The 12,102-nt window shown below is 52.3% G+C and overlaps 2 protein-coding genes across 5 annotated transcripts in view; one reads left to right on the forward strand and one right to left on the reverse strand.

Annotated features, from left to right (window-relative positions):
- SPDEF (SAM pointed domain containing ETS transcription factor) overlaps nt 1-6,848 on the forward strand; it is a 29,709-nt gene extending 22,861 nt beyond the window's left edge. The window contains exon 6 of the mRNA XM_006276109.4: nt 185-6,848. Within this exon, the coding sequence (XP_006276171.2) occupies nt 185-363 (179 nt within the window). The 3' untranslated portion in view covers nt 364-6,848. The remainder of the gene's footprint in view (nt 1-184) is intronic.
- A 3,609-nt stretch (nt 6,849-10,457) lies between these two features.
- PACSIN1 (protein kinase C and casein kinase substrate in neurons 1) overlaps nt 10,458-12,102 on the reverse strand; it is a 47,962-nt gene continuing 46,317 nt past the window's right edge. For all 4 annotated transcript variants that reach the window (XM_019484882.2, XM_059717618.1, XM_059717617.1 and 1 more), the window contains exons 9-10: nt 11,548-11,741; nt 10,458-11,046 (exon numbers count right to left, since the gene is read on the reverse strand). In XM_019484882.2, coding sequence (XP_019340427.1) covers nt 10,937-11,046; nt 11,548-11,741 — 304 coding nt within the window. In that variant the 3' untranslated portion in view covers nt 10,458-10,936. The remainder of the gene's footprint in view (nt 11,047-11,547; nt 11,742-12,102) is intronic.

A 12,102-nucleotide genomic window follows, 5' to 3' on the forward strand; every position in this document is an offset into this window, starting at 1 on the left:
CCAGAGCCAAAGGCTTTACAAGGCAGATAAAGGGTGGGAAGGGAACGGCAGCTCAGAGAGGGGAACTGGCTTTTCCAAAGGCATCCAGTGAGTGGCTGACAAAGCTGAGGGTCTCCAGAGCTTCTTGGTGGCCATGGGTCATACTCTTGCCTCCTATCTCCCCATTTCCTTTCTCCCTACTTAGGTATATTCAAGATTGAGGACTCTGCCCAGGTGGCACGTTTGTGGGGGATCCGGAAAAACCGGCCAGCCATGAACTATGACAAGCTGAGCCGCTCCATCCGGCAGTATTACAAGAAAGGCATCATTCGGAAACCGGACATCTCCCAACGCCTGGTCTACCAATTCGTACACCCTGTCTGAGCGCGGGGGCTGGAGGAGGGGGAACTGACTGAGCACCTGGAGGGAGGGAGGTCTCTCTCACCACTGCACCTCCCATGCCCTTCCAAAACCACCACCAAGAAAGACAGATGAAGCCTTGGGTTGTGCAGGAGGCTGGAAACCCAGCGAACTTCCCTGATGAACCTCAGAGCTTCCAGCCTCCCCCAAGCCACAGAGCATGTGTGTGTGGGGGGAATGGACTCACATAGATAGGAAGACACCACAACTAGCAACAACTGCCCATGAAATAGAGTGTATACATGTAATTCTGGGGCCTACGGATGTGTGTAGAGAGTCCTCTGCTCCCTCTAATGAGCTTCAGGGTTGGGGGAGAGGCAGGCTTAGGAACTGGGTAGGGGCAAGGGATGCAGCCTGGAAGAAATGTCGTATCAATAGAAGTGACCTGACCATTGTGGATGAGGCTAAGGTGTGTGTGGGGGGAGGAAAGGGGGTGGTTGTTAACAGCTTCTCGGACCTGGAAGTCTTTGGCTGTGTGACCTGCCACATAGCATAGCAGAGCTGCTGGGTGCAGAACCCAGGATCCATGGCCTCCAAGTCCCTTGCGCAGAGATAGGAAAGAGGCATTGATGTACTGATCCAATAGCGGGTCTGTCCTCTCCTCTTCTGGATAGTGGCCAGTACCGTGTGCTTTGGGGACCTCTTCAGGGATACGATATCCAGCCCCAGCTAACGTTTTGTCCCATCTCCCCTCAGTTACTGGTTGGCTTATACCCAAAAGAGATGGACAGCTTCACCAAGACTTAAGTCAGATTCGGCTTCTGCTCAGGTTGAAGCTTCCCCTTCCAGGCAGGGGACTTCTACATTATCCTGACTTTGGAATGGTCCCAGCACTTCTCCTAGCCTGGCTCCTTCCTGGTCAGCACCAGGTCCTTGCAGGGACGGGGAAGAGGTTCACCTCCCTGCATCCACCGGGGATCTTTCATCATGGAATAGCTCTTATCACTAAAGGCAGATCTGGAAAAGGGCTAGTGCTCTATCTGGGGCCCCTTCCCTGAAGGGTCAGTCCTTTAGCCATGGTAATTCCTCCTAGTTGGTTGGTTCCAGTATTAACCAGAGGCCGTGTCACTTGGTGGGGCGCCCCTTCCATGATACACCAATAGTCAAAGAATGGCTTTCACTCAGGCAATTTTCCCATCTTCCTATCCACAACCGATATGGCAATGCTCCCATAGCCATGCCCAGCCTTGCATGGTATTGCATGGCTCAGAGGGTCTCAGGGCTGTGGCAGGGCTCCCAGCCAGAAGAACCAAGGAGGCTTTTCTGGAAATGCAGATGCTAGAGGGGGGCATCCACTGCCCTGCCATCCTGGTTTGGTCTCTTGGCACCAGGGAAAAGCCAAGATGGCTGGTAGCATTTGCTGCAGTTGACAGTCTCGCACTGGTCTGGCTGCCCAAGGACACTTCATCTTTATCTTCCTGTACCCCAGACTCCCCACGTCTCACTTGCCCCTGAGAAGCCCAGTAGCCCTTTTCTTGCTCTGCCCCTTGGCACCGTTTCTGGCAAGGGGCCAGATTGCAAAGCTGGTTACACTGGTGCAAACCTGGAATTTGCCTTTGAGCTGCTTCTGGGATGCTCTGGATTTATGCCAGTGTAAATAAACCAGAATCGAGCCGAGTGCTACTCTGGGGTCAGTTATGCTGCTTACTCCAATCATTCTCCTCTTGATGTTGCTGAGAGCAGCCACAGCTGTAAAGGAAAGGAGACCTTGGCTCCTGGAGGGGATTTCTGGTTGGTTGCTGGGGACTTAGTGGAGAACCAGCGATGGACTGACTGGGCCAAACCGTGCTGATGAGCTATGATTTGGGATCAGAGCTGAAGGGACTGAACCCAGCTCGGTTCTCCTAAACAGCTGCAGTGACCATTTTCTGGTATTGTTTGTGAAAGGACAGAGTCACCCCTGTGCGGTGTTGTGAGCAAGGCTCACTTGAGAGGAAAGACAATAGGATTATACACGGCAGCCTTCTGCCAGGGCTCACGCTGACCCGAGGCTGGAACATGCTGGCACCTGGCTGCATCAGGAGGCCAGCTGGCCAAGCCACAGGCTAGCACTGACAAGCTTTTCTGAGTAGCACGGAGTCCACAAGCCACGTGGTATGCAGGAGAGCTTGCTGGGTTGTGCTTGTACTTCCTAGGTGGCTGGGCTGATTGGCAGAGACTATCAATCGTAGGTTGATCTCCTGAGCAACAGCAAGCTGCAAACAAAGCTGGACCCATTGATCTTGCATCCTTCTGTGCTGCTCTCCTTTCTTTTTCTTTTTTTTTGCCTTGGGGCAGAATGAAGGCACCTTAGCAGGTACCCCTTTTCACCCAGTAGCACCCCAGGGTTGGTGGCTGGTTCGAAGCAGACATCACATGCATGTCTGCAGCAAATCTGCCTACCCTGTGCCAATAACAAAGGCAGGGGTGGGGAGAGATATCAAGGTTGCTCTTGAAGGAGGTTTGCGGTGGGTAGCACAGTAGCTGGGTTGGATTCTGGTCAGCCAAGGTTCAGCTTGTTTTGCAGCATGGATGTATTCTGCCACGCTGATGCTCTGCTTGAATAAGGGGACCCACTGCTGCTGAAAGATCGGCATGCAGCCAGGGCAGTGGCCAAGTAAACTTTCCTATTGCCACTTCCGGCTTCAATCCTCCTTTGGCAGGCCCCTTTCTGTTGCTAGCAGGGGAATTTGGCCTGTGCCTGATACCAGCTCATGCTGCAAAATTTGCACCTAAGTTTCAAAGTCCCCAAGACATTTGGATCTGGGCTTTTGATTCAGATCATCTTGGAGAATGAGGCTGCTTGCACAATCCAGATCAGGGTCTGGGTCCCCACACAACCGCCCTCCTCCAGAGCTACCTCTGAGCTCTGCGCCCAGTTGGGCCCTTTACTTGGCTGTTCAGACCACTGGCGATGGCTGTTCTTGTGCCGTGGGCACCTGCTTGGACAAAGTCCCTCCCAAACTTGTGTCCCTTTAGTCATTACATAGGACCTTTTTTGACTGCCATTCTTGTACATGTTTTAAAGGGATTTTTTTTTAAACATCTCTCTGGGTTTCTCCCAGGGGAAAAATAAATCAATGAAAGCTCACAGGCTTATGAAATAGAACTTGGACTGCCAGCCAAGGGACTGTTTGAACTGTACATTTCATAACAGGCTAAGTTACCTGGCGTTGTTGATCTTCTATATTATAATTTTTTATTTGCTTTCTTTGGGTTTTGGCTCACGAGATGTTGTGGCTTTGGCTCAAACGAAGAGTCGAGAAGGGAATGGAGGATGTTTGAAATGGTTTGTGAGAGTTTAAAAGACAATATATGTGCTTTTTTTTTTTAACTTGCACTGGCTTCTTGTTTTGATTGCTGCCTGTCTTTCTGTTGGCTCTGGTGTTGATGTGTAAGAGCTAACGAGCCCTTTGCCTCCCTTGCAAATGGCATTTCTTTGCCTTGAGGCTGCGGTGCCTTTGGGAGGGAAGAGGGAAAACAGCTTCTTGTTGGCTGGAAAACGCAGTGAAGTCTGGGCCTCGTGATACTTTGCCTGGTGCGCTTGTGTTCTGAAGGTGCATGAAGCCGGTACAAGCCAGGGGCTAATGTGTGCTGGCAGAGACTCCTGGAAGCAACCCTTTCTCTGTTGTAATAATCCAGGCTCTGGGCTTTATTTGTCATGGAAAGTGTTTGTGTGTGTGTGGTATATGCATACACAGGAAGGTGGGTAGGTTTTCATGCTTGTGTCTGTGAGCACTTGTGTGCACCTGACTGCCCTGTGCATGGTCCCTGCATGAACCTGTCCTCACCTGTGCGAGTGGCAAGAAGAAACAGGTGCAAAGCAGTGAGGCAGTGGAGAGAAACTCCAAGTGCTCTCCACCTAGGATTTTGTTGTACAAGGTCAGAAGCCCAAAGGCCTCTCTGTTACCTCTGTCCATCCAGCCTCAAACGTAGGTCTTCTAGGTCTTGCTAGGTCTTCAGCCCCTTTCCTAGGACCTACACCTTCTGGGGTAGCCTGGGCACCCACCAGGGCTGGGAGGTAGGATCCAGTCTTTGCTACCATGTTCTTCTCACTTGAAAATGACAAACACCAAAGGCAGGAATGCCCTGAGTGTCTGTCCTTCGATGATCAAGTCCCTTTAAAGTATCTCTAGTGAAGAACCCAACATCCCTTGTCCCTCCTGAAAAATCTCAGCTCTTACCATAGATCTTCGCTTGCACCCCTTCCTCTGGTTGCGAAGGTGGTGCACTCTTGCATGGGCATTTGGGTGGAAATGCCCAGTCATCCCTTGGCATAACCAGCCCCTCTACCCAGAGGCAAAGGTCTGTCTGCCCCACTGGAAAACAGCGCCCTTACAGCACTGGGTGAGGGCACCCTCTTGCTCTGGGAGCAATCTCAGTGGCTCTTCCAAGTAACAAGGCCACACACACCGTGCATGAATAAAATAATCATTTTTATTTAGTACTGTATATTTAAGTATTCTCTATTTGTTCTTATGGAAGAAGAGGCAGCCTTGCATGACACAGATACAGTCGCTTTCTACTAGAATGTAGCTTTGCTCAAAAGTAACACTGTTTAATTACAGTCTTGAGAGCTCCCTGACCCGCTCGGGACTCCGATGGGAAACACTAAACAAAGGAAATCCTTCCTCCTTGCCTGTCCTCCCCTGCAGAGAGACATTGGAACTATATTAAAAGTCAATGGCATTATCTTAACCACTGGAAATCCTGTTCCCTTCTCTTTGAGCCCTGGAGGTTCTCCCCCTTCCACAGCGCATCCAGCTGTAAAGCCTCCTAGCCTTCTGGTAGGCATTCAAACCAATGGGTAGCAAGGGAGGGTGCTGGAAAACTTCTCTTCCCAAAGACTTCCCGCTAGCCCTGGAAGATCTCTTGTGGTCCATTTTTGCCATCCAAGTGTGGACCCACTCCCTTGGGACCTGTCTGAGGTCCTGCTGGGAGACCATTTTCAAGCCCCAGTGATATATTGAGCATGTGCTGACAGCTGCCTTCTCAGGGGGGTCGCATGAGACGGCCCTAGGATAGGAGCTAATGCCATTCAGTACTTGCCTGCTAAGTATCCTTGGGCTGTGCCTGGGGCCCTTCTAGGAGGAGTCAGCTCCAGCTATCCAGTGGGTGGAGGAATCGTGTTCCTATGGAGTCCCAACCCCATTCCTGGGGGCTGAATAATCAAAGAGCCAATCTTGCAAGATGCTGATGCCCCACCACTCCTACAGCCCCTGCAAGAGTTCAGAGTGCTCAGCATCTCCCTGCTTTGAGTCTTTGCTTTGTAATTCTCCCTCATATTTGGCTTGTTGATTCCCTTCCCGCCTCTAGGGCTTCCTGGCATCTAATGACCTCTTTAGTTGGGGAAACTGCCCTGCAAAGACTGTTCACCCACAGAAGTCACCATCACCTCTGGTTGCTGCTGGCTGCGCCCAGCTACTGGAAGCGAAGCTGGCTGGCTCTGGGGGGACGGGTTGCTTGCCATTCTCTACAGAGAACAGGCCAAGCTCTCCCTAGTGTGGCTCAACTGACTTCGGTGGAGTGCCATGAAAGACGAACTTGGCATTGGCATAGATTTCACCGCTGCACGGTTCAGCATCTTCCATCCCCACTCCCTTAGAGCAGAAATAAGATCCAAAGTCAATGCTTTCCATGCAGGGCATGGCGTATTTGCATAATAGTACCACAGTGAGACTTCTCACCTACTTGACTGACCTGTGTCTCCTGGACCTTGCCTTGGAGATAATGCAGTAGAGCTGTTCTGAGCTTGGCAGAAACAAAGCAAACCTAGGCTTCTTTTTCTTCCCACCCCCAAATCCTGATCCATGCAGCTCAGCTGGTGTTGGGTGGAGAAGTACCTGCCTACATGTTCCTCAATGTCTCAGGGAAGTTGAGCCAAAGGGATCGGGTTTAGCTTGCCCCTTGGGATGATTTGTGACAAGGCTTCTGCAAATTGCTTCTGCAAACTGGGGGAAAACTTGCAAGGTTGAAGGGATGCAGTGAGATTCCAGGCTCAGTCTCACAAGGGTGCTGGCTCTGCTTCGACAACTCGGTCTTAGACCCCTTCTGATTTGTTTCGGATCTGACTAAGAGCCAAAACTGAAGAGGCAGCGTCAGGGGGGGTTGAATCTAACCCCCCATGAACAAAGTGCAAAGGGATTTGTATGAGAGGTGACGGCCCGTGAGCTGTGCCGGAGTTGGCCGTAATAGCTAACATTTCCCACCTGTTGTCCGTGCAAATGTAAGCTTGTTCCTATAAGCTGCCCATTTCCACTGGAATAGAGGGCGCTTAGTGCCTTATAATAATGACGTGTGTTCAGAACAGTCTGGGCCCCCACAACCCCAGGTGAAACCAGTGGGTGCTCAAGACATCTAAAAATCAGGCCAGTGGGTCTCTGCTTCTCTGGATGAACAAAACAGGGCCTTCTTAGCCTGCAATCTTGGTTACACCTCTTGAAAGGCAAATCAATAGCTCAATATGGCATGGGATGAAGGGGCACCAAGGGGGCTGGGATGGGGGAAAGGAAAGCGGTCATCTTCCTGTGCAGGGCATTGGGGAAGCACAGCACCAGGTCAGCCCCATCCCAGGGGACTGCAAAATACCCCTTCTCCTTGTCCCCACGCACCACCGCCTCATAAGAACCCATGGTGGAAGTAAAGCTCAACTTGTAAACTCGACAGCTACACCTACACCGGGAGATATTGGAGCACGAGAATTAAAATCTGCGTAACGTTTACATAGCTCAGTTATTTTTTGTCGGTTTTGTTTTTTTTGTATCCACGGCCATACAATCACAATATATATTTATATATATACTTCTTAAATTACACAATCAATGTACAAAAAACAGGTGCGTTGCTGAGGCGACAGCGTTGCCTTGACGGTTTTGGGTTGGGGTTTTTTTTTGGGGGGGGGTTGCCTAACGGAAGAAACGGAGCTGGGGGTTGGGGAGGTCTTGTCTACGGCACCTGATATGCAGCACATTTATTTAGTCAGGAAGAACACTCGGTCACTGGGGCCAAATAAGTCATGAACCAAACAGAGGGAGGAGAAGGAGCTGGAGGGATGAGAGGTGGATGATGAGCTGAGAGCAGATGCGGTGATATGGAAAAAAATGTGAAATGTTCTGGAGCAGAATACGGGGGGCACCTTTCCTTATAACCTGCTTCGGGTGTGCAAGGAGGGGATGGAGGGAGGGTGAGGAATGATAAGCTACATTACCCAATCTTCCCTGGATCGCATGAAAGGTGAATCTGCGATAGCAAATGTTCTCTGCTGTGATCTTTCCACACATCCAAGACCCCTGCTGTCCAGGGTAGCAACTGGTGGAGGAGCGCTGTAGCCAAATGCAGCAAGAAGGAGGAGAAACTTGGTGGAGGAGTGTGGGCCAACGGGGTGAGCAAAGGACAGGTCTCCGACTGAGGGAGGTAGCCAGGTGGCAAAGTTGTCTGATTCCACTTCCCTAAAGCGCGAGGGAAGTGGCTAGAGGTCCAGGGCAACTCCAGCTGAGAGGCGGGTTTGAAGGACACGTGGTAGATCCAGGGAGGAAGGGAAGGGGCAGCCAAGAACCCCTTGCGAGTTAATCCACCCTAAGCTATTCCGCTCCCCACTGGACGAACACCTGCACAAGTCAGTGGGGGAGCTGAGCTATAAGGTGGGGGAAGATCATCCTTGCCAGGGCCACTGGCACCCACGAGCAGGCTAATTCCCAGTGGAGTCCTTGTCCTGAATCCCTTCTCAGAGTGGAAAGAGGTTTTCCAAGAGCTGCACCAGGAGTTGTCCAACGTGCCTTTCCCAAGCACCTCCAGCCCTGTATCTCCTTGGCCTGGCGCAGTGGCAGGCAGGGGCTGATCTAATTTCTCTTGCTAAATCCTGACTTTGGAATCTCCCAGCGGTCTTTTTTTTCCCTCTGACCTCTGTGAAGCTGCCCTGAGGATCTGGAAGGCGCGTATGCAGCAGGATGAAAAGCAGCCCCACCGTCCTCTCTGTCAGAGGTTAAGGCCGGCTGTTGTCAGCTTTGCTTTTGCCACCTCTTGGCTGCTTCTCCCCTGGGACGTTTTTCTGGGTTACTGTGCAATTCTTGCAATGAGGTGTCTCCATCTCAACTGGGAAAGTGGTTCAGCTGCCCTCACGGGGCCTTGCTGGATTGCTCAGTTTATGATATGTCCCATGGCTCTTTAGGAGGAAAAATGCAGAAGGTCCTGCCATTGCCAAGCCCAGAGCCTAACAGCCAGCTTGTTTGCAGGGGTTTTTGTGTGATGGGTCCAAGCCCATCTCTGGGGAAAGGAAAGATACTGAGGGCTTGGGAGGAGCAGGTGCTGCCCTCTGCCTTCCTCGTGACTGCTCCCACTGACAACATTGCCCCAGCTTCAAGCTTCTGCCCCAGGCAGTTGGGACCATCCTTTCCCCACTTCTGTTGGGGACTTCTGGAGGAGCAGGGGAAGGTTGTTCTTGGCTGTTATCCTCACTTGGGAAGGGCTTGGGGCCACATGTGTCACCGTGATGCTCCAGTGAGATCGGTGGAATTGCACCAGAAGTCGCCTGTGCCTTCAGTTCTCTCTCCGTGTCCCTGGTGCGATGGTGATGAAGCAGCAGTCGCTGCTGGACTGTGGGCAAGCAGCAGGGAAGGCTCCACGGGGGTATTGGGGAGGGGTAACATATGATTAAGGTTTGGAGGATGAAAGTCCTGTGCAGGAGGAAGGAGCTAAGCAGCCCTGGTAGCAGCTCTGTGTCCATTCAGGGCTCACAGGCTCCAGGGCCCTGGAGGAGGATTATGAGAAACCCATTTTCACTGGGGAAAGGGCACTGCAGCTGACCTTGCAGCCATCTCTCCCTGGCAGGCCCCAGCTCACCACCACTACCCTGCTTTTGCATGGACTGGATTCCCACCAAGGACAGTTCTTGGGGTCCTTTCTGCCTGATCCAGTTGCTGGTTCTCCCCTCAAGCTGTATCCGCAGCCCGCACGAGATGAACAAAGGAGGTTCGTCTTTCCTGCATCACCATCCCCCATGGAGGCCCTCGCCTGTATGACCAGCTTCGCTTCCTGAACTCCTCATGCCCGAGACTCTTCCAGGCATTGTCTTGGGCCAGGCGGTGACCTGGCACACCCGTGCACCCAGCCAGGGTGCTAGGGGCTCACCTCCATGCCACCTGCCTCATCACTTAGATGAATGGGGAGCAGAAGGGGTGGCATGGCATACGCTTGCAGCTCCCAGAGCCAGCCCTACAGAGCTAGTTAAGCCCAAGCATATTCTCCACCTCGTTCCTGTGCGCAGAACGGGGCAGCTACATCCAACCCAGCCTCAGGCTTACAGCTGAGATGTCATCCCTTGGATGGTCCCTGCTGAGATCCTGTCCTGGGTGGGAGGTCTTGACCGAAGCCCCAGGATTCATCCCCGAATCCCGCCGGCTCCTGCTGCTCTCACGAGGCTGTTTCCAATAGAGGCAAACTTCCAAAGCGTGGCATGGAACAAACAGTGCGTTTCAAGCTGCTCCCTACCATCTGGGCCGGTCTCAGCCTTTCCTGAGATACTTCCACAACCCTACGCAGCGCCCTAAAGCATAGCAGCATAAAGACCATCTCCCCCAGTAGTGGGAGGAGAAGTCCAAGTCCACAGTTATGGACTAGTAAGAGCAGAGGGATTCCCATTCCTGAGTGGCGAACTTGTATAGCCTTGCTGGGAGCCTGGAGCGAGGGGTCACTGAGAAGTTCCTCCCACACCCTGGGGGATGTCCATGCTGAGTCCTGAACGGCATGCGAGATGCAGGAGATGGCAGCATGCTGATGCCTGGCTGGAGTGAGAAGACGCCTCCTTAAAGAAGTGGAAAGTCCCATGCACTCTCACAGGGGATGAAGACTCTTCATCTTCACTCGCGGGCAGCTCAGAGACCTTGATTTCTGCTCCTAACCTGGCGCGGAGGCCTGGGGAGGGCACCTGGGTGGGAGGTTCGCACCCCAAAGGGAAGGCTGGAGGGGCAGGGAGGGCTTTTTCCCTTGACCTCCCTGAAGGAAGGAGCAACTGGAGGTGGGATGAATGGGGGAGGAAGGAGGAGACGACTATAAAAGTAGAAATAAATAAAAGAGGGTTAAACTCCATTTCCTCCCATTTTAATTTGGTTATGTTTGAATAGGGTGGATTTGCTTGGTCCCAGGAGTTAAAGCGCCATGCATTTTGGAACAGTTTCAGCCAATCAGGAGGCAGCTCATGATTCCAGTATCCTTAAATCCCAACCAATCAGAAGCTCTGAAAAAAAGCCTTCATTGCTTGGGCTTTAAGCTCTTGAGGTATTGGCTTTTTGCTCTGAGGAAAAGAAGAAAAAATAACAGACAACGTCGACCTTTTGCTTCACATTATCATAGAAGAAGGAGGAGGAAAAAAACAACCTACTATGCAAAATACTCTTCAAAGACGACTCTTAAAAAAATAAAAGCTTGGTTGGAAAATATGCTTGAATCTCTAAGTGTGCGGAGTGAGTGACTGGACGGCAAGATGGCTGGTTGGCTGGTGTAGAGATGGAGACGATGGAGGGTCGGTTTATTTTCTGCCGGCAATGAGGAGCACGCCACACGACTAGATACTCTCCACATAGTTGGCTGGGTAGAGGCCAAGTTGCCCGTTGTCCAGACGCCCTTTGCACCATCCTTGTTCATCTTCTTCACCTAATTTGGTTAGTTCGTCACCTGGGGTGGGAAGGAGGGAGAGACGGGAGTCACTGCAAGTCTGTCTGGGGCCTTCCTCAGTGCACACAAGCAAACGAATTGAAACGGCATGGCTCCCTACTGCTTCAGCTGAAGGAATACCTCTATTAGCCAGGAGAACTAGTAGGCTTTTATCCGGGACCTAGAAGGGGGCATGTAGCAGAGAGGGAAAGAGTGGCATACAGGTGGTAAGTATTAATTTTCACTCAGTGCCACCACGGCTTAGCCTGGAAGGGTCCCATCCTTCTGCCAGTAGTTGCAGACCAGGCATCAGGGGCTCTTTGAACGTTGGAGCCAAGTTGGCCAAGTCTTCTCCCTCCCTGTCCCTCCATTTTTCCATAAGTTCCACTTGAAAATGTTTTGGGGTTGGAAAATACAGAAACGGCTCAAGCCAAAAAGACTGCAGGCATCTAGGGAGGTCTTTGGCCAGGAAGCCTCTGGAGAGGTTGGCTCCTGCTGGGCCAGGTGTGCTCTGTGTCTTACCTGCTTTGAAGCTCAGCTCATCCTGCTCCTGCCCATCGTAGTCATACAGGGCCCGCACACGCACCCCCTTCCCGACCGTCTCGTCTTCGAAGGGGTTGGCACCGCCGTTGGCCTCGTTGGCACTGAAGGGGTTGCTGCCTTCATCGTCTGACCACTCAGACGAGTAGGGCTGGCTGCGGTCGTAGCTGCTCACGCTGGGGATGCAGAGAGCACAGCGGGTTGTGAAGACAGGCCGAGGGCGGTTGGGGAAGCACTGGACTGCTCCGTGAAGGCCCCAGCGAGGCGAGGTCAGGCTGCAGCCCGTGAGGAGCTGCGCCACAGCCAGAAGCTGAGACTTCTGCCCTGTCCCTCGGTCGCATGTCCTCTGCCATACCCCACTGCAAGACTCTGCAACCTCCATGGCCCAGACACAACTGCCTCCCCTCTGCTGGGACACAGGGCTTTCCCATGCAAAAACTCAGTGCCATCCCCTTTGCTACCTCATACCGTGGGTGCTGATACAGATTCAACACGTGCCCTCTGCTGTATCCCTGATGGCCTTGGGGACCCTGGCTC

This window comes from Alligator mississippiensis, chromosome 14 (genome assembly GCF_030867095.1).
Source record: "Alligator mississippiensis isolate rAllMis1 chromosome 14, rAllMis1, whole genome shotgun sequence".
Lineage (NCBI taxonomy): Eukaryota > Metazoa > Chordata > Crocodylia > Alligatoridae > Alligator > Alligator mississippiensis.